General features: G+C 43.9%; 1 protein-coding gene across 2 annotated transcripts in view; it reads left to right on the top strand.

Moving 5' to 3' along the window:
* LOC143283933 (rho GTPase-activating protein 7-like) overlaps nt 1-23,146 on the top strand; it is a 207,407-nt gene that overhangs the window by 154,287 nt on the left and 29,974 nt on the right. For both annotated transcript variants that reach the window (XM_076590377.1, XM_076590378.1), the window contains one exon: nt 11,352-11,412. In XM_076590377.1, coding sequence (XP_076446492.1) covers nt 11,352-11,412 — 61 coding nt within the window. The remainder of the gene's footprint in view (nt 1-11,351; nt 11,413-23,146) is intronic.

The following is a 23,146-nucleotide window of genomic DNA, read 5'->3' as shown; positions in this document are numbered from 1 at the left end:
AAACAAAAACTTTATTCAGTAAACATATTATACATGTACACACAGACAACAGAGCAGCAACAAGCTAACAGCTTATATCGTGCTCAGGAATGTGATTATTATTCATTGGTTTCGTTTTGACGGTTGGTGGACGCTACACAAATGCAATTATGTTGAAATACACGTTTTCCAATTGCATATATTTAAATGACAGTCATTGCTGTTTTCGTTTCCTTTTTTTTTTTTTTCTTTTTTTTTTACTCACTTGTGTAAACAAAGTGAGTCTGTGTTTTAACCCGGTGTTCGGTTGTCTGTGTGTGTGTGTGTGTGTCCGTGTGTCTGTGTGTCCGTGGTAAACTTTAGCATTGACTGCAAATACTTTGTCAGTTGACACCAAATTTGGAATAAAAATAGGAAAAATTCAGTTCTTTCCAGTCATCTTGTTTAAAACAATATTGCACCTCTTGGATGGGCACGAAAAAATAAAAATAAAAAGAAGCCTAATTATATGCAAACTGCATTTACTGTTATATTTATATTTTTTGTATTCTCTAAACTTGGCACTTTGACCTCTTATTCTGACACAACAACAAGGGGAGTCATTATTATCATTTTTTGTTCAAACAGGAACTTCTTTTGTTGAGCATAGAATTTTTATTTATTTTGCAAACGTTTTGGTGCAGCGAGTAAAAAAGGGAAATTACTCTGTAATTAATGCTAGGGGACTTAATTTATCACAAGTGAGTCTTGAAGGCCTTGCCTCTCTTGTTTTTTTTTTTTTTTTCTTTTTTTTTTTAGCAGCCGTGGAGATTGATATACTTAAAGAATGTACAATAGATATAATCAGTATATTTTTAAGATTCATTGTTCACAACAGAAAGCAGAAAAAGGTCAGGAAAGGTTGTTGTTGTTGTTGTAGGAGGCTGTTGTTTTCAGCAAGTCGACTTGTGGTTTAAAAAACAGTGTTGCTTTTTGTGTTATATTGTGTTGTATTGCTTTCTTTATCACATGATATTTCTCCGTGTGTGTGTGAAATAATTTTTGGCTCCTCTCAGTCAAGGGCGAGAGCACATCGCCACTGAATAGAGCCACAATTTTATTTTTGTTTGATTTTCTGTCTGCAAGTGTCTTTATTTAACAGTCAAATTGGGTTTTTTTCTACATAATTTCGCTTGCCCGGGACAACACTTTTTGTTGTTGTTGCCGGGGGTTGTTTTACGTGCGCTAAGTGTATGCTGCAGCACACGGGGCCTCGGGTTATCGTCGCACCCGAATGACTAGCACCCAGACTACTTAACTCAAAGTCTAGTGGAGGAGGGGGAGTAAGTATAAATCCTGGTCCACGTAATCTCGGGACTCGATCCCGGGGACACTCGTGTCCTAGTCGGGTGTTTTACCATTAGGCCACCGCTGCCGTATGTTTTGTCCGGTCCGGCAGGCTGTTCGCCGACAGTTATCGATTGTGATGTCACTGCACGGCATATCCATAGGTCTTTTCCATCTGAGGCACAGTACGGTGTGTTGTTGGCTTCTTACTGTACTGTTTAAAAGTGCACAACATTGTTGCTACGTCTCTCTCTCTCTCTCTCTCTCTCTCTCTCTCTCGCAGTTACGCTTTGTATTTTATTTGCATTTAAACTGAGAGACACACGTTTAACTTGATTAATGACACATGTAAACTCTATTATTGCCCTCTTTTCATATAGGGCGATGGCTTTAATTGAATTCACCATGTCTCTGTCTCCCTCCTTTCATCCCTCCCCTCTTTTCTCTCTCTCTCTCTCTCTCTCTCTCACACACACACACACACACACACACACACACACACACACACACACACGCAGTTACGCTCTATATCATTATATAGCATTTTAAACTTAGAGACACACGTTTAATTTAATTAATGACTCAATGTAAACTCTGTTATTGCCCTCTTTTCATATTGGGCGATGGCCTTAATTGAATAAACCATGTCTCCCTCCCTCCCTCCTCCTCCTCCTCCCTCCCTCCCTCCCTCCCTCTCTCTCTCTCTCTCTCCCTCTCTCTCTCTCTCACGTAGTTACACTTTGCATCTTTATATAGCATTTTAAACACATATAACTCAATTAATGACACACCTAAACTCTATAATCGCCCTCTTTTCATATTAGGCTATGGCCATAATTGAATAAACCATGTCTCTTGTCTCCCTCCCTTCACCCTCCTCCCTCACACAAACCCGCCCCCACCCCCCACTCCCCACCTCCGCTGTCTCTCCCCCTCTCTCTCTCTTTCACTCTTTCGCTGCTGGCATAGTCATTGCACATCTGTCAGCCATATGGGTAGCCCGCCCATTGTTTTCTTGTTGAAACTAGTCAGTCTTGTTGTTCAGCTCAAGGCGGCAACAAAAGTGAGAGAGAGAGAGGGGGGGGGGGGGTGATGGGAAATTTACCAGAGAGAGAGAGAGAGTGAAAGAGAAAGAGGAGGGAGGGATGGAAGGAGGGGAATCGAAACGAAACGAACCGAAAGGGAATTGTATTATACCAGGATAACTACTAATGACCTATACAAATGGACATGCTCCCCCCTCCCCTCCTCCCACGCCCTCCCCCCCACCCCCCACCCCCGGCCCCCCCTCCCTCTCCTCCCCAGCAACCCCCCAACCAGCCAAAGGTGATAACGAAACAGATTTTGAATTTGAATTTGAATAGATTTTATTTTCTGAGGGTAATACCGTACGCAAGACAATGACACCCCCCCCGGCCCCCCACGCCCCACCCCCATCCAGCCCTCAGAGAGAGAAAGAGAGAGGGCTGGGGGCTAAGGGAGAGTCAGAGAGTGGACAGGAGAGGGAAAGGGCGCGTGTGAATATAATATATATATATATATATTGACTCGGTGTCGTAATTTGAGGATGTGAAAATTGGAAACCGAAACAGTTTTGATCATCAGGGCGTACCGAGACTGACTCAGAGAATTCTGATTGTATGTGTTCAGTCATTCTGTCTTGGAAACTGCATGTGTTGCTGCAATTCAGTCCATTTGTAGGCGCGTGTAGATGCGCGCACGCGTGTGTATGTTGTGTATGTAAACTGATACACACACACACACACACACACACACACACACACACACACACACACACACACACATATATATATATATATATGTGTGTGTGTGTGTGTGTGTGTGTACAGTGTGTGTGAATTTTGCCTTTGCCATTCCCCATACGATTTTATGGAATTTTCAAAAAAGCGAATTTTATTCACAAATCCCTTTTTAAACGTACAATGAAACGATAGATCACAAACGGCCTTGGAGATTCATTTATTTATTAACTCCCTTCTTTTTTTTCTCTTTTTTTTCTCAATACAAATCATACATCCATACATGTTAAAAGATGGCTGCGAGGAAGCGTCAATTAACATCCTGTCTTCCGTGTTTCCGCGTATCCATACTCAACGATTCTTCCGTCTTACCATTCAGAAATGCACCCCACTCCACCTCCCACGGATAGTGAGAGAGAGAGAGAGAGAGAGAGAAGGGGGCGCTTTTGTCATTTTAATACGTTCTGCAACTCGAGCCGACTCCACGCGGAGTGATTTGCCGTTCAATGGCGAAAGAGGATAGTAGGTTGGTTGTACAACTGCGGAGTAACGACAACATGGGGGCTTTTCTTCGCCGTTCACACAATTGCGGTCATATGTTATTGGGTCATGGGGTCATGGGGAGAGGAAAAAAAAGAAAGAAAGAGACTGGAAAAAGATAGAAAAGGGGGCATGGCCTAGCCATTCTTGTTGCTTTTCGAACACACTTATTAAGCTGAGAAGGAAAATGAAATAATGTTCAGTTTGGTGACTCAGTGTAGTACATTTGAACATTAGGCTACACCACGTAAAGGTTTATTGATTCATTCTTAAGGTAATGAAAAACAAAGTAGACACAGAAAAAAAAGTAACTGTGTATTTTTATGTGAAAACATTGATTTACTTATTTTTTGGTGTTAAGAAAACACCAAAAAACCTAATGTAGTATTTTTAGTGCTTCGTTTTATTCATATTTTAGGTAATGGAAACAAAGCACGCACAGTTAGAAAAATTATAGTATTATGTTTTGTGTTGACGATCACAATATAAACGTTCGTATTGATGATTACAAAAAAGGTGATATACCTACGGCAAAGGATTTTTGTACAAAATAAGGGAGAAGTGGGAGACATTGGGCTGTTTTAGTTTATATTACGACGTAGACAGTATACTCTTACATGGCCTTCATACTTTTGAAGCTCATGTGGGAAATCGTAGTAAATAATTATATATACGTCAGGACGCATGATTTTTTTTTTCTTTCAGATGACCAGTTTTTAAAGGTCCTGGACTCGCCGACATTTGTTCCCAGGCTTACAAGCGCTCTTCTCTATTATTCATATAAACAGACACAACTTTGCCAAACCTAATACCAGAGCGAAATAATTAGAAAGCGCCACACACCCGCACGCACACACATATCAATACAAACGCATGAACGTACTCGCACGCACGCACAAAAATATTACAGATAAAAAATTTTTTTAAAACCAACCCAAGTCAGTTTATACCGCGCGCGTTAGTTACCAAAGTTCAACGCCGGTATTTATTATGGTAATGTCCACCAACCTACGAAATTCACAATAAATTTTCATTCCACACAGAATGAGCCGTCATCATACTCATCATGCTGTGCGAACATGAAAATGTGAAATCTCTGAGTGTGTGTGTGTGTGTGTGTGTGTGTGTGTGTGTGTGCGCGCGCGGGCGCATTTAATATGTGTAGATTATGTGTGTGTGTGTGTGTGTGTGTTAACAGCCGACAGTTATGAATTGTGTGGTTCCAAGTGAAACAACCCACTGGGCCCTGGGGAGTTAAGCAGCGAGCAGTGATCATCATGGTACATGACCTCGGTCGTGCCTCGGCCACTGCTGTGCGAATCACTCTGAGAGAGAGAGAGAGAGAGAGAGAGAGAGAATACAAGACAAATTCTTTATTATCGAGGATAATAGATAAGCACTGGCGCGCTTTTTTTTTGCTTTTTTTCTTTCATCCAGTCCCCGCCCTGAAACAGGGTCTACACTACACAAAACTACATTATATATGTCATTGCATGCACTACACAATGCTACGTAAGGTCGTAGAATGCGAATACTATACTACATAATGGCATGAGAGAGAGAGAGAGAGAGAGAGAGAGAGAGAGAGATGTGAGCACTGTTGTTCTATAAGTACATGCTACTTGCATGTGAGCATACGTATGCATTGTATCGAGCATTGGTTTCCATCGTGATTCTTTTTGGCAATGTTTTTAAAATAAAATTTAAAAAAATCCGGTGTGTGTGTGTGTGTGTGTGTGTGTGTGTGTGTGTGTGTGTGTGTGTGTGTTCGCTAATGGAGGAATGGGGCAGGAGGAAATGGCAGCCAGATGTGACAAGTTTTTCAGTCAGGGAGGAGAGAGAGAGAGAGAGAAAGGCTGAACGAGCCTTGTAGGTGGGTCGGCGTAAAAGCGAGATGTGGACAGGGTGAGGTGACCCAATTTTTGTTCATACTTGCTGTTCAGCACAACACGTTTCCACTGCTTGTCAACAACAACTCTCTCTCTCTCTCTCTCCTGTGTGTGTGTGTGTGTGTGTGTGTGTTGTCCCTGTCCCTATTCCGGTCTCCCCCCCCCCTCGCACCCACCCTCCTCGCTTGCACTGTCACAGGAAAACAACATCTGGAGGATTCCTCACTCCTGACAGTAGCAATAAAGTCATCTTTTACACACAGACATACTTTCTTGCAGTTTCACTGTAGCTGTATGGTTGAGTGGATAAATAATGACCTGTTTACTTTTGCCTTTAGGTCAAAAGTACAATGAAGGAGTACCGCTTTATAAATGATGCAGTTTTGACCACATGCATTAGGCGTGTGACGTGGTGGTTTATGCAGTGCTATCAGGTTGTTGATTGCAGATCTTTTTTTTTAAAGAAAAATAGATAAATGAATAGAAGACGAAGAAGAAGAAGAAGAAGAAAAAGAAAAAGAAGAAGAAAGAAGAAAACTTAAACTAATAACCATTAACCCGTAGAGTTTTTCGACTTCATTATCATCACCATTGATATTTTACCACATGCCACTTATTGAATAAATTATACGGTTTAGAGGTTGAAACAAAATAAGTTATGGTGTGTTTGAAATGCAGACACGTTCCTCTTTTTTTCTTTTTATTTTTTTTTTAGTCTCGGTATAGTCGAAGAAGTGAATCTGAAGACCTTCATTGGAATAGATAAAGTTATTTCCCAGTTTCGATCCATACAAATGTTATACGTTTTCATAAATAATCAAGAGAAACTAAGCCAATGCAGAAAGTGGAACTATGAGAGAGGTTAAATGAACAAAATTGTATTTCCCTTTCTCATTTCTGCCCGTTTGAAATCGTCACACCAAGTTCTTGCTTGTAAAGTTAAAAGACACGTATTGAAAGTTTGTATACACCCATGGTAGACAGCGTTATATCCAGACCGGATGTGAGAAATTCCCGTTTCAAATGACAAGTTGTATCAGCAGACGTGGCAATGTACCACTAGTGTACCCAGGAGCTGTAACCACTGGTGGGATTTCCTTTTCATCCCGTGGTTTGATCGCCGAGTTTGTGTGTTTGAACTCTGGCGTAGAAAACTAAGACACAGGCTGACTAAGGTCCACTTTGGGTGTGGGCCAGGCCTCCCCAGTCACAGAGAAGCTGAATCACCCAGAAACAACCATGTTATCCCAGAGAACACTTGTGGAAGTTTATGTTCATTGACTCACACACTCACACACACAGAAGTTTAGGTCAGCAACGGGCCTCATGATCTCATACGTTTTTCAGTGCCACGCCTTAATATTAGACAGACAGTCCTTCTTCAGCAGTCTGGTAGCTCCAGCATGTAATGGTTTAGACACGTGTTGCGGCCGAGTTTCCGTGTTCCAATCTCGCAGCTAAATAAATAAATAAATAAATAAATAGATAGATAGACAAATAGATAAATAGACATACATAGATAAACAGGTAAATAAATACAAAGGACAAGTTTGAGTCTCTCTCTCCCTCTCTCTCCCTCTCTATCTGTTTCCATCACGTTTCACAAGGAAGAACAAAATGAAACATTTCATAAGCAAATCAGTATTTAAAGCTCAGTTCGAGCTGAGAGACGTAACCCAAATTTTGGCTCGCTCTCGCAAAGAAGGAAAGGGCAACACTGATGTGTCTTTGGTCCTTTGGTCACGTGCGCATGCACCATCGTTTGCACACTCGAAGGGCACAGTGAACACAGTAGAGGATGCTTTGTTCCTCTGAAAGACACAGCTTGGCTTTTTGGCTAAACATCCTGACCACACTCGTTGCCAGAAATTCAAACAAGGCATGTTGTATTCTTTGCACTGAGTGTGAAGACTGATTTTGTTTCATTATTTCGCTGTTAACTACAGTTTTGTTGGCTAACATGTGAAGCTGTGTGAAAGAAAAAAAAAACTATGAAAAGTGTTCATTATTATCGTTTTTATTATTGTTGTTGTTGCTGCTGCTGTTGTTTTGATACTGTAGCTGCTGTTTTGTTATTCGGACTATCTCCGCGAGCCAAAGCGCCTTTTATTCTTTTTTTTTTTTCTAATTTGAAAAAACAACATCAGTTCAAAGAAACACACACACACACACACACACACACACACACACACACACACACACACACTGATTTGTTTACACACACGTGTAGCCTTCCCATGACTGACGATAACGAGCAGCGCAGGCCGACTTGGACGTTCCATTTTATCAGGGTCTTCACTTTGCAAAGTGGGTCGATCGGTCCCTCGCTGTCGTGTGTGTGATTCATTCTTGATCACTTGTTGTATGAACAGGGGGAGAAGGCGAAGACTGGACTGAGAACCCCTGTGGTCCACTTTCCAGTTTTAGCTCCAAGTGTTTATTCTTAGCTCGGGCTATCGGCGGCACAGGCACAGAACAGCGAGCTCAGCGAAGTCGGGGAGATAAAAAAAAAAAAAAAAAAAAAAAAATGTGGACGTCACTCACTGCAGGCTGGTGAGGTTGGTGGAGAGAGGGGTGGGGTGGTGGTGGTTCTATTCGGTGACGGTCTTCAATTCAGATTCGGAACGTTGGGCTGACCCCCCCCAACTGGAATGGGCTCCAAACTCGTCAACATGGCTAATGTGTTTGTCGTGAGATATCCAGTGGCAACACAGGTACACGTGTTGATAACATGTCGTCTTCGCCACAATTTCGACAATGTTTTTTTTTTTTTTTTTTTTTTTTAATTCAACTGCGAGTGACGCAAAGGGAAAGAACTCCGAAAGGAATGTGACAGTGTAGCAGACGTCAAGTTTAGCTTGAGTCGAGGTTGGCAGAGGTTAGTGTGCCGACAACGCTTACAGCGATAGATCTATAGAATGGAAAGTAGAGGGATTTTTTTTTTTTTTTTTCTGGTGTCAAGTGATCGGGATATATAGATTTGGTTGGTGTTCCTGATATTTGCTTGTCAGTACGAGGCAGATATATTTGCACATTGTTATAACTCTTTATTTCCACTTTTCGGCTGTGAATATACGTACGTGCCTTTGAGCACGCTGAGGATTTCTGTGAACCATTTGTTGGTATTCTTTCGTCCACCCTAGAGCACATAAGCCATTGAAAGTGACAGGACCAGTGGTTTCTGGTCTCCAGATTTCACCCATTTCGCACCAAGTAAGTATGTAGGCTCGTAAGTAGTTGACTGTGTTTTCTTCGCAGACGATTACTTAACTGGAAGTCAGGGTTGGCGGTTTACTTTCACAGAGGTGTCGATGTGTGTGTGTGTGTGTGTAAGAGAGAGAGAGAGAGAGAGAGAGATTCTTATAATTTTATGAGCGTTTGTTGTAACCATGTCTATACAATTCATCATTGAAAACTTATTCAGTACGACACAGGACAGGGGGGGGGGGGGGGGGGGGGGGGGGGGGGCGTGAATTTTCAGTGTGCCGGAAACAGTGCCGATTGAATAACAGATTAAACATATCACGTATGGCTTTGTTTTGCTGTTGGTCACACACTCACTCACTCACACACACACACACACACACACACACACACACACACACACACACACATACACACACATTCTTTTTCTCTCTCCCATGCTGTCTCTCTCTTTCTTTCTCTCTCTCTCTCCCTCTCTCCCCCCCTCACACACACACACACACACACACACAAGCACGCACGCACGCACGCATAGAGGAAATCTAATCGATGCATGTTTAGAGAAGTCCACGCTCTTTTTCTCTTTTTCCTACAACCAGCCACCCCCACCTCCCTGATCCCCCCCCCCTCTCTTTCCCTCACTCTCCCCTCACCATCCAGCAGAAGGGTTGGGAGGGGTGAAAGGTGTGTGTGGAATTGAAGTGAACACGTCTTCGGCCTAACAGGGCTTTAAAACTGTGATCCCTTCGCTGTGCCAGCTGAATTCTTGAGCAGCTCTGACCTTTCACATGTGACGGATAATTTACACCATGCCTGCCAACTCCTCAGGTGATACGTTAACACTTGTAACAGTCTTAAGTCAACTGGCGGTGGTGATCTTAAATGGATATGGGCTGAATTGGGGCTAACAAATTCAAGATCGAAGGTAATGTTCACCTTTGTGCTATGTTTGAATAAAACAACATTGGATTTGGAGGAATTTCATAACATGAAATACGTTTGTTGTACGTTATTTTCTCCGGCCTTCTCTCCCATCCTCTATGTTTCTGTCTCACAGTTCGCCCCCCACATACCCTCCCATTCTGTCTCCCCCACCCCTGCCCTCTTCTCTTTCTCTCTCCTGACAAACTGAAAACAGTGCAGTGCACTAAACTCATTTGTATACAGATTTGCGTAAAGGTAGCAGCGTCCAAACAAATCTAGCTTGTCTGTCTGGTCTCGTCTGCTCACCTATTATGTCAACTTGTAGACTTTGATGTGACAAGGCAGTCACATTTATACCGGAGTGTTACATGCCTTTGAGTTGCAACAGAACGTGATGTGGTGTGTTGAAGCAACAGCCAGCCTTGTTGACTCAAGGAGGTGCCTGTAGCCTATGATCCTGACCTTTTTTTCCTTTTTCGGGCCACTTGTGAACGCGTTTCGACAAGAATGCAAACCACCTACACAAGGGCCTGGATGACACTTGTTACCATATTTACCTTATTTCACGCACACACACACACACACACACACACACACACACACACACACACACACACAGCTCCCCGAAATCAAATTGGAAGAGAGAGAGAGAGAGAGAGAATACTTAGTTCCTTGACTTTACTTTGAATAAGGGGCACAATTTCTGGTTCAAAAGCTCATTTTCTGCTGTTTAAAATGCCAAAACCTATATGCTACTGTTGGTGAGGTATGTGTCTGCATGGCAGGTGTGAAGCATATTGAGGAAGCCTAGCCGCTGCAGTTTAGGCAACCGGGAGAGGAATGATTGTCATTGACATTTGAAAGGCCTGCATTTGGCAGTTGTCGAGAAGATCTGCTCATGCAGTCGAGGAAGTATTTCTTCTTCACAGTAGATGGAGACTCCACTTAACTGTGCAGCTGATGAAGCATGCGTTACTGTACAGAATCGAAACCTGCATTGTGTTACTTTATACATGATGTCTATTCTGTTACTCGATGGGCCTTTCTTGTATGTGCACTTCCATTGTTTAGGACGAATAACAACAGCTGTCGTTATAAATCACTGAATAATTGTAACACATTGTTTATAACGAAATGTTTATAACGAAAGTTTTTCCAACGCAATTTTGAAGCTGGCCATGATCTACGCCCGAAATAGCCGTTAGTGTATGCAAAGAGAAACTGTTGGTTGACCATATTCAGCTTACATCATTAAAATATCTCTCGATTTTATGAAAATATACCTGCTTTATAGAATGGTACTTAACATTTTGTGAAGTCTGTATAAGTAGGTCGTAGATGATGATTATGATGTTGGTGTTAGTGTGCTCATTTATCAGGGACCTTAACCCGCTATATGTTTTTTTTTTAATAATCTTCATGGGAGAACGGTGTTGCCCTGTACACGTAGATCATTCAGGAGTAATCTGTGACCGGGAGACGATGGATGTGTGGGACAGACACATGTCGGCCATCGGTTCGTTTTATTGCCACAGCAGATTATGTGGGTGTGCCGTTCTCATACGTTACAGTAACTGACACGCACGCTCACACACATACACTTGGACTAGAATTCCGTCAGTCAGTCATCGTGCACGCGCGCATGCATACTCACACACACTCACGCGCGCGCGTACGCGAAGTGTCTGTACGAAATACTGACCCGTTTTGATGTTCTTGTGTGTTGCAGGCGACTGAATATATTGAACACATGCTCCGTGATGAAGATAGACGCTCAACCATGCAAGAAGGTGAGTGAGATACTTCCGTTTCTCCTTCTCTTTGTGGTGTACAGTGCTGTGTATGCAATATTACCAGTATTATGTTGTCTTGCTGTCTCCAGCATCACATCTGGGATAATTTCTGAATCGTTTTGTGTTTCCAATGTCTCTCTGTTTCTAGTTTCTCTCTCTGTGTCTTTCTGTCTCTGTCCCTCTCTGTCTCACTTTCTCAGTTTCACCACTTTGCTCTATAATCAAGGAATTATTTTTTTTTGTTTCCGTTTTCTTCTTTCACTTTCCTATCTCAGTCACACCCAGCAAGCCACCGTCTCTTCCCCCCCCCCCACCCCTCCGCTCAAGGGCGCATGCGCTTGCGCACGAACACACGCACTACCAATACCAAATTGCTTACACAAGTATCTTCGTAACTTTCTGTCTGGGTCATTTGACTCCCATCATACCCAGCGTGTCTGTTAAAGGCGACCAACTGGTAGTTACTACGTGCGCTGTGTCACTTTGCACGTGGGCCGTCCACACACGTACAGCGGCTAGTTTCCTGTGTGTGTGTGTGTATTCAGTTCACGCTGAAAGTAAGCTACATGCGGCAGGATTCGTGGATCTATGTTCTGGATTATTGGGGAAAAAGAAAAAAAAAGAAGCTGTGCCCATGCAAACAGCTGTGGAGTTCTCAGACCACACTCATCAGTGATATTTTGTTCATGTCCCATGCTTGCCTGGCAGTCAGCACATAACACAGAACACGGGCATCTGTTGCCTTGACCTTGATCCGTCTCTGTGTGATTTTGTGTGTGTGTGCGAGCGTGGGTTCATGTGTGTGTGTGTGTGTGAATGACGGTAACAAGTCCAGCCCATAATGTTACTTGTCATTTTCATTCATGTTCTGCATGCATGGAATAAGGGGAGTAGGGATGGGTCTATGGTGGGGAATGAATACAGATTAGCAAACGGAGGAATAATTCAGACTAAGCGCAGAAACATTATAGATCTCTCTCTCTCTCTCTCTCTCTCTCTCTCTCTCTGTGTGAACTCGAAGAGCTCAGTTTGGTGACGACCGAACCGGTGAAAGATTCTCCTAACCACACGAGGAGACAGGTGCCACTGTTCGTCGGTCGGTCGGTCGGTCGTCTGTATGTCTCTCTCTCTCTCTCCCTCTCTGTTGCGCGCGTGCTCGCGCACTACACAAACACATACACACGCGCCGCGCACACACACACATACACACACACGCACACCATACCACACAACACTACATCACAGCACTGCGATAGATGAAGACTGACGTAGAAAGCAGTATGCCATCACTGACAGCCCTTGGTGGTGATGTCTTCTTTTCGTCACTCTATCTTTCCACTGCCCTTGATCTGTGCTGTACAGTATGAGATCTGAAGTGTCACGTCCATTGTCGCACTCTCCCCCATACACAGCCACACCCAGGTTCCTGCCGTGTCAGTCCCAGCAAAAGATCTATATGGTTCTTTGTTCTCTTCAAGAGCAGGCTTTTGTTGAGGAAAGACCAGTATCCCGTGTGCAAAAAAGGGATGTTTTTCTTTTCAAAATTGTTTCGAGATATCAATTTTGAAAAACGCTTGCCGTAAGAGAAAAAAATAGAAAGAAAGAAAAAAAGGAGGTGTCGCTGCACTTTTGCGACGTGCTCTCCGCTGGGAAAGCAACCTGGATTTATATAGTTGTGACCAAAACAAAAACGAACAAAAAACAATGCTAATCTAGGCTGCAAGCAGGCCACCCTTCGACAAGAGAAAGTGTACGGATGCGCCGTTTCGCGGATAGATGGTGTTCAGTACGAGTAGCATCTGTTGTGGTTTAATAATCATGGAAGGTGGACACTATGCCTACTGCTAAGCTCGGCATTAACAAAGAAGTCCTCAGTGGCCGAGCCGGACTTACGCGAAAGTTGTCCCAGTAGGGTGGAGGAGGCTCGACGATACATATCTCAGCCAGTCATTTCCCAACCTCTGCCCCAAAGTCCCAAAGTTATCTATCTATCTATCTATCTGTCTATCTATATTCCCCTCATGATATGCACCGTTTCACATCCCGAGTCGCCCCTTCCACAGCCTACACCAGGGTTCGTTTGCCGCAGTCTCAGTGCCGGCAGTCCTCAGGGAACTGTCGATGTTAGATCGCCAGAAGGCCACACATCCGAGCAGACCCAGCGCTGCTGCGTGGTCACTTTAGTTTTCAGCAGTGCCTGTTCTGATTCAACTTACACCTGGCACGCGCTTACAGACGACAGTAATCACACACACACACACACACACACACACACATATATATATATATATAAGGTGCGCACGCCCCCCCCCCCCCCCCCCCCCCCCCACACACACACACACCTTGACTATTTCACTCTGGCATAAGACTTGGGAAGAAGGCGAAACTTGAGCTCACAAGTGAGAGCAAAGCATGAGGGGCAGTGTAGAAGTCGAGAACACCTTTCACAATGATTGACGAGGACGAGGATAATAACGATGGTATTATTGGCTTAGTTATGGCTTGTTTATTACAGTGAATCCATCCTCCCCCGTCCCATTTTTTATAACTTTTTTTTATGGAAGGTCAAGATGTAGAGCTGAAACTTGAGACATGGTTATGAAAATCAAGTCCAGGCACTTGGGGTTTTGAAACGGGTGAAGAATAGTGAAGAGAGCGTAGAAAACAACTAGACATACAGGACAGCGATATGGGGATTTATATCACATACGGGGATTTGTATCTCTTGTTGGCTCCTTTTTGATGTCCGTGACTTTTATTGTGGCGTCAGAGTCGGTGTGTCAGTTCACGCGGAAGTTTTTAGTGCTTGCTTTTTTTCTTTTCTTTTCTTTTTGCTGCGTCTGCCCTTTCGTGCTGTCTTCTGCCCCTCTGTCTCCGACTCCGTCTAACTCCCTCTTTCCCCCTCTCTTTCCACCCCACTCTCTCCAACCCCCTCCCTCACCCCCCACCCCCTTCTCTCTCTCTCTCTCTCTACACTATGGTGTACCTCAAGGTTCTGTTTTGGGACCTATCTTATTTTCTGCATATATTAACGACCTACCCTTATCTATCAAGACACCATGTGAAATGTTTGCTGATGACACCACCATTCATACTAGTCATACTAACCTATGTATCGTATCTCTTTCTCTTCAGGAAAGTATTGACCGATTGATTGAATGGTCCGAACTAAACCACATGTGTCTCCATCCTAAAAAAACAAAATTCCTAATAATCACAACAAGACAAAAACGTCAAAATATATCCATAAACTGTTCGCCTATTTTCATCAAAGGTGACAAGATTGAAGAAGTTGACCACCATAAAATCCTTGGCATCACTATCGATAATAATTTGTCATGGTCACATCATATTTCTCTGTTATGCAAACAGGTATCAAAAAATATCTATCAACTGTCTAGAATCAAACACTTTTTGGATCTTCACTGCCGAAAACTATTTGTCAGTACTTATATAGAATCACACATTAACTATGCTTCGACAGTGTGGGATTCGGCGAGTGACAGTATTATAAAACCTCTATTGAGTCTGCATAGAAGAGCTGTAAAATTGATTCTTTTAAAATCTTCATCATTGACTGTATCTGATTATAAAGCTCTCGATATCCTCCCACTGAAAACAAAACTTCTATTTAACAAAGGTCTATTTATGTTCAAAATCATGTCTGGATTTGCTCCCCCCTCGCTGAAGAATAAATTTGTAATCAACACTCATCGTCATCTTCATAAAGTTATGGTACCACTTCCAAGGATCGATCTTTTTAAATCTAGTCTGTCTTATTCAGGGGGCTGTTTATGGAATGAATTATTATCCTGCCTCAATGTAAACACTGTAAAAAGCATCCCTAACTTTAAAAACATATATCGTGCACATTTATTGAAAAACATGTGATTATGTGACACATATCAATTATAAACAAAAAATCATGTATAGATTGTCAATATATATACGCCTCTCTCCTCCCCTGTCAGTCTCTATGTCTCTCCACTGTCACTGTCACTATATCTGTCTGTTGTCAGCCTCCCCTGCCTTCTTTACTCTTCCTCTTGTCCATTCTTCCTTCCGCTCTCCACCACGCCCCTACCCTATTGTCCTCGTTGTTATTCATCTATCGCGATATTGTATTGTACATACGTTCTATGTTATGTTTGCACATGCTTATGCAATTTTGACGTTGATGTTGTGAATTGACTCTCGCTTTTTTTTTTTTTTTTTTGTTTGTTACTTTGTTGCTTTTTTTCCAATTATTATTCATGCCCAGAGGGCTGGATGTAAAAAAGTACTTTGTGCTTACTCCTTTACCCTCGTAAAATAAAATTTCGTTCGTTCGTTCGTTCGTTCGTTCGTTCTCTCTCTCTCTCTCGCCGCTGTTTCCACCCGTCTTGTGTCCTGGTCTGTATAACTCCCTCTTTCCCCCTCTCTTTCCACCCCACTCTCTCCAACCCCCTCCCTCACCCCCTTCTGTCTCTCTCTCTCTCTCTCTCTCTCTCTCTCTCTCGCCGCTGTTTCCACCCGTCTTGTGTCCTGGTCTGTCTTTCTCTCCCATCTCCAGTCCCCTCTCTGACTCCATCTTCCCACCCCCCTCTCTCCCCCACCTCCCCCCTCTCTCTCTGTCGCGCGCGTGTGTGTGTGTGTGTGTGTCACTCCCACAAATGTATGACATGGGACAACAACAAACAGCAGATAACGTGATAATCTCGTTAATGGAGTGTTGGCACATAGGACTTGCTTTCATCAGTGGCCACGGACATTCATTGAATCTTTTAGTTCGTGTCTGTGGCGAGGACCACTGGGGAAGCTGGCAAGTAACTGATAATGTAATGATTGCGTGGCCAGTAGACACCACCAGCAGGATCAGGAGGATGGGAAGGAGGGGGCGTTGGTGGTGGACAGCCACTTCACCTTGTGGTTGACCATGTGTGGACAAGCCATGTCCACAGCTGTTGTTGATTACTTAACAGCTGGACTTCACAGTTGGGATCTGGAGCTGATTTACATTAAACAGTTAAGAGAAGCCAGTGGCCAACTTGTCCTCGCAGCTGCTGAAGACACGGGGGGTAAAATTGCATTACAGAGCACTCTTATAAATAAAAGAAGAGCGACACTTCATCCTACCTTGTTCATTGTGTGTGTGTGTGTGTGTGTGATTCGAACCCGACAACCTTTTGACTGTGTGGTGAGCTCGGCTTGCTCAGCCAGTTGAGCCAATAGTCAACTTGTCGAGTTGGTTGGCGTTGGCGTTTCTCATATACTTGGCTTTGTATAGAAGGATCTCCTCTGATCTCCCAGCCCAGCTGCATCCTTGTGGGGGTGTTAAAGGTGGTGGCTGCCTGTGTGTTAATTGTTTGGTTGTCAAGATGGGCAACAGTTACTGTTTTATCCGCCTACTATTCAGCTACTGCCCGCTTTACTGACACCATCTACCCCTGGATTTGTGAATGGACGGAACAAGCTTAAGGTGATCTGTGTGTGAATGTGGGGGTGGTGGTTGGGGCACGGGGTTGAGGGTCTGTGTGGGCGGGTGTGTGCAGTGTGTGTGTGTGTGTGTGTGTGAAGATTACACTTTTTACAAAAGTTCACCAAGTTACGGTGAGTGTAGTCTTGCAATTGAATGTTTGTACAAAGTTTTACTCCTCGCTCTCTCTCTCTCTCACACACACACACACACACACACACGCACGCACGCACGCACGCACGCACACTGAGCGCGCATACACATACTGAGTCATTGATAGACTATCACAGAGAGAGAGATTCCACACAAACACAGCCACTGATGTACTCTGTGCCCGTGACAGTTAAGAACTGTTGACTGACTTGACCGCAACTGGTTTTCGTACTTTTTTTTTTTTTTTTTTTTTTAAGCGCGCCTTCCGCGTTTATTTCTCGGTGTGGGCACAAATCTTAGGCAGTAAAAGCAGCATGCGTGAGGTGTGTATTCAGTGTGTGTGTGTGTGTGTGTGTGTGTGTGCGTGCGTAGGAGGCATACGTTGCTGTGTGTAAGTGGCGGAAAGAAGCGTGGACTACTACTGCAGTGGGATCACGAGCCACTACTGACAAGGACTTGACGATACCACCACAATGTTGACAAAAGTCCCTGGCTGGACAAATTCTTGATTGGGTTGCTGGTTTTCTAAATGGCATGTGACCCGAATACGCACAGTTTTCTATTCTTTCAACACTGCTCCGTCAGTATTGCGGATATAGGTCTCGGACAGCTCTCAAACCCGCCTTTACACACCCTGGATAAAATAGATGGTATCCAGCCTGGAAACAGTAACAATTATAGAGGACCACCTAAGTTAAAGCATGATACACTGACGCAACAAGTGTTGTCACGTCACTCAAGTCTTCTCCCTATATCTGCCCAGTGAAACATCTGTCGGACACGCCGATAAGCCAATCGATGAGTCAAGCTTCTCTGGTCATCTTTTGGAGTTAGTCCAGACAGCAGGTACTGTATGGTCATATGGTGGGTTGTCATGTGGTTTCTGGTAAACACGGAAACTTGTTGACGAACCGTGTGACGTTCGGGTTTCTGCTGTGTGGGTGGACGATGACGGGTGTTGGTGTGTGGTTCACAGCAGGAGTGAGTACAACATATAGGAAGATGTGGTGATGGTGATTGTGTCGTGCGGCCTGTTTCAGTATCACCAGTCTTCCGCTCGTCGTTCGTGTGTGTATGTTAGGCGTCAGGAGATGGGTGGAGTGACGGATATATAGTCTGTGAGTACATCAGTGATGTGAAACTCGCTCTGTGTGTGTGTGTTGGTGGGGTCGTACATCTGGGATTTCAGTTGTGACTGTGGTAGGAATTCGACACAGGAGAGTTGTGTGCGTCTTTGTGGTAAATTGTTTTTCTCCATACCTTGCGACAATAGGGTAAGTCGAATATTCGCGTGTGTACTTCTCTGTTTATGTTGTTTGAAAAGATAACGTTTATTTCTGTCGTTCCATATTTTGTTGAAAAGGAAAAAAAAAAAGCATTAATCATATATTCAGCTGACATGACCAAAAACCTATTTGGCGGTCTCACACACACACACACACACACACACACACACACACACACACACACACATAAGCGAAAAAAAAAAAGCCGCATTCTTACTTCAGTTGGGAACACAAAGACGGTTGTGAACTTTTGAGAAGTTCTGACGTATACGGTATAGTAAATGATGCACATGTACACTTTCAATTAATCAAGGATTTTTTTTGGTTGTTTGTTGGGGGAGGGGTAAAAATTCTAAGTTGTTATGAATTTGACACTTTTCCTTTTTTCTTCTTTTTGCGTCAACACGTGGCAGTTGCTATGAATCTACTACTCTTCTCTGTCTGTCCCCATCCCTTTCTCTCTCCCCCCTCCTCTCTCTGTCCTCCCCCACCCCACCCCTACGTGTCACCACCGACTGTTGCACTCAATGTGTGTCCGGTGTCAAACGACCGAGTTTCCCCCCTTCCGCCTTGAATGTTTTCTGGGCGGTGAAGAGGAAGGCATGTCGTGAGAAAAAAAAAGTGAAACAATGAGTGACCCGAAAGCTCGGCTGCAGTTTTCACGTGCAGACAGACATATACCCACGAGGTTCTTTCTCTTTTTGTGGGGACGCTGCTTTGTCAGAGGTGTGTCGTCAGAGTTGTATTGTAAGGAGGCAATAAATGACATTGTTCACCTTAGGGGGCGGGGTGGGGGTATGCTAAGTGTATGTAAAAGTTGAATGTGTGTGTGCTGTTTCGATGTCCCCGGATTGTACATTGGATTAACTATTTGCTTTGCCTTGAAAGTGCATACCCGTCGGTGTGCTGTGAATGTTTTGTGTGTGTGGTTCTGCTAAATTTCTTCATTGAGAGGATGAGTAGAAAAAGGGAAGGGGAATGGACTGGAAGGTTGAAGGGGAACGGTGGAAGGTAGGGTGGGGGCAAGCATGCATGGTACAGTTAAATGCGTTTGTTTGTATACGGACTAAACGACACAGACGACGATGTCAAGTGAAGTATGCGATCTGTTGGCGGATAAAAGTATCGTGCACTGCACCTCAACAAGCATTGTGCCACTTGAAGGAAGGGTTGGGCATGGGCATGCAGACAGCGGACATCCGTTCTCTCCTCCCAGTCCCATCAACCACCACCACCACCACCACTACGTCTATCAACTCCCCAACCCCAACCCCCCTCTCCCTCATTCACGTTCGGCGACGGTTGGTCGCCTGGAGTTGACCTCGCCCTTGATGTCGGATGCTGACCTTGCTGGGTGTGGAGAGGACTGGAGATGGTTGAAGATTGGTCACGGGAAGAGAGGCCTCGCATTGGACACGGGAGCTGGGCAGCTCACAGCAGGGTTGAAATCGGGCCTGTGTAGGCTAAGTCATGCACCCGCCTGTCAGAATAATTATGAAGTAACTTAGACTGTGGGGGCTGAGAGTGACAGTAAGCGTTGTTGTGGTACCTTTTCTTTCTTTCTTTTTTTTTCCTGGTGGTGGTGTGTGGTGGAATTGCAAGTGGTTCGAAGTGGCGCGGGTTTGTGTCGCCCCACCACTTTTTTGACTGATTCTACTGCTGCTGCTGCTGCCGTTGATGCTCGTTGTCCTGTTGTAGTCTTCGCTTTGCCAGAGCTGTCTTGGTTATTGCCGAATTGGGTGCCGAATTGTGTTCTTCCATGGCTTTGTGGGAAGCGCGTCAGCGTTTGTTGATGGTGAATTTGGGGAAGGCAGCTTCGTTTTCTCCATTTTCATTCACTTCACTTAATGTTTGAATTTCTTTTTTCTTTTTTTTTCTTTTTTTTTAATTGTTTTGTTTTTTGTTTTTTTGCACGCAGTCGCACCCCTTCAGTTTGTGGTTACAGGTAGTGCCATCCCAAGTGTTTTACCATAGCCGAACGAAGTGCCATTTGGGAGCTGATTCCCCCTCATCAGTTCAGATAAATTTTGGTTTATTTTGTTGTAACCGCAGCTGAGGTGACCAAAGACAAATCGCCTGGTTTTAAACTAGACAATAAAGACGCATTGTTATTTTTAGACTAAGTGACAGCAGAGACCCCATAAAATACTTGCAGATAGGGGGAGTGTTTGGTGACAGCACCATGAAAGACGAAGTTCGTGCTGATGAAGTCAGGATTAAAAAGAAGCAGGACGAAGAAAGAGAGGAAGCCGAAAAAGAGTGATCGCGTGGACTCAAACAAGTGGGCCCAGCCGTCCTCAGAATAGGGACAGTTCCTGGACCTTGATGGTCCAGGCGGAAGGAAGAAGACACGGGAACCCAGGCTGTAAAGCGGAAGACAGTGGCAGCAGGAATGACGTGTCCACCAACGCCACCGACAGACAAGAAACCAGCAACCATGAGTTGGCGCTCTCTGTCTCGCCTCACTGATTGACTGCCAGCTCACTCGTGTATCCAGATCCCCAGCCACTGAACTGTACTGGTTGTGTGGGTGGAGGAGAGTGTAGAAGCAACTGTCGATTTATTTTATTTTATTTTATTTTCTTCTTCTTTTATTTTTTTTTATATATTTTTTTTTATATCATTGGACCTGAGTGTGTCGGCCTGTGGTGGTGATGTGATGGGATGTGATGGCAACAAGATGTTTTGGCTGTGCGGAGCGAGGAGGCGGCCCCCGAGGAATGTGAGTGCCTAGCAACCGCTGCTGTACTGTACTGTGTGTCACATGTCACATCTTCCGCTCCCGGTACATTTTGTGTGGCTGTTTTACTGAAGGGAGGGGAGAGACGGAGGGGGGTTTCAGAAAGAGAGAGAGAGGAGAGGGTTTGGGGGGCGATGGAGGAGAGGAGCAGGGAGGGAGAAATAGAGAAAGAGAGAGAGGGAAGACAGAGATTATACTTGTTTTATTTGCTCTTTATTCACATCAACATACTCGGTTTACTACTTTATGGTATATTGCTGTCCTCTCCTGTGTTCTTCTAGTAGTTGGATTGGTAGTCGTAATAGTAGCAGAAGTAGTAAACAGTAGTAGTAGTGGAAATAGTAGCAAGAGGGGCAGCAGTAGTAACTACTAGTAGGAGAAGTAGCATTATGACTAAATAGTAGAGGGAGTACCTGTTTGTGTTCTCCCATCGAAAACGGCCTGTGACAAGTGACGATAAAGTTTTATTGTAGAACTTTGTGTGTTCTGCTGGTTTCTTTTGTTGACCAAGCCATTAAAGTAGTGGGAGAGAGAGAGAGAGAGAGAGAGAGATACTTCACTGTCAACAGCTTAACAGACCATGTGGCACGGGGGGGTACTGTCTTCTGTTATAGTCATCAGACACTTAAGTTCTAACAGCAAAAAAAGGAAACGAAATAAATATTTCAGTTGAGACACACAGAGAGGGTGCACATTAGTGTGTATATTTGTTGGACTCCTGAGGACCTTACGCTAGGTGGGGTCTTACAAATGACGATTTTGGTTATGTAAGCATCAATAAGATATGAAATAAAATGTTGTGCTACAAAAAAAGAACGTGCAGCCCCACAATGTTCTCAGCCGCCAGTGAATTATAAGACTTTTAAGAAAAAGTTTAATTCAATAACAACTGGGGGCTTGTAAGTTATATGCGGAGTTCTTGTGGGTGGAAACGCGAAAGATGGAGGAGGTGTTCTGGTGATTGTGGTGGTGGTGGTGGCAGTGACACTCATAAAATTCAACCTGACTTGCCTCTATGGCCTACAAAGATAAAGACTACTGATAGTATGGTGAGTTATGAGTGTCAGTAAGGGGCAAATGCATTTTTATGTATAGGGGCAGTTTTAATTAAGGGCAAGAGATAACCCAGGTTTACCCCTTTTGATGCTCAGTTACATTTTGGTGCTGTGCTGCTAATTTCATAGTTTCTTTTTATAACTTAATGAATTCTTAAAAAAATAAGAAAAAAGCACTTTGTTGAAAATATTTCCTAGCTGTTTTAAGCGCGTTCAGAAATGGTATTTTGTGTTTAGCTGTTTTCTGATTTTCCTCCTCCTTCTCCTTCTTCTGCTTCTTCTTCTTCTGACTTTAGGGCAGTGTTTGTCCGTCTGCATTGACAATGGTTTCTTAGGCTCCTGCCTTCCTCTCTTCCTACTGCCCGGTACGGTGCCCTGCAGAATGGTCTTTGCGAGCCCGTCGGATCTAGTGACGTGTCCGTGCCATGATGACGGTTAGGAGGTCATCGTGGGGTCCAGTGGCTTTTGGTGATCTTCTGGCGGACCTCAGCTTTCCTGAAATCTGCGAAGACATGGTACAGTGGTTGCTGGTGTTGAAAATATTTCTCGCGTTATTATTCTAAGATTGGTGAAAATCTGTTTCGTGGTGCTGCGTCCAATTTGGAAGCCCGCTTGTTCTTCAGATATGATTTTCTCAGATTGAGTTTTCAGTCTGTTCAAAATGATTTCGAATAGTTACCTTGCTTGGATGGCTGATAAGGCATATTGTGTGGTAATTTTGGCACAATTGGAAGTTTTCCTTCTCTGGGAGTTTGACAACTAGGGACTGAGTCCAATGGTAAGCCATTCTACCGTCTTTCAGATTCTGTTGCAAAGAGTTTGTGGATACATTTTTGAAGTCATTGTCTGCAGTACTGTATTCTGATATGAAGTAGGGTACTGTTTGTCTTTATATTTCTCAGCACATGAAATACGAAAATCGGAAAGTGTTCTGCTTGTCTTGATCACTTTATTTCAGTATGAAAAAGTACAGTTAATCTTTCTTTCACTCAACACCATGGAACATGGAGGGGAAAATCGCGCGCGCGCGTGTGTGTGTTGA

This window comes from Babylonia areolata, chromosome 7, assembly GCF_041734735.1.
Source record: "Babylonia areolata isolate BAREFJ2019XMU chromosome 7, ASM4173473v1, whole genome shotgun sequence".
Classification (NCBI taxonomy): domain Eukaryota; kingdom Metazoa; phylum Mollusca; class Gastropoda; order Neogastropoda; family Buccinidae; genus Babylonia; species Babylonia areolata.
This window is presented reverse-complemented; position numbering and strand designations above follow the sequence as displayed.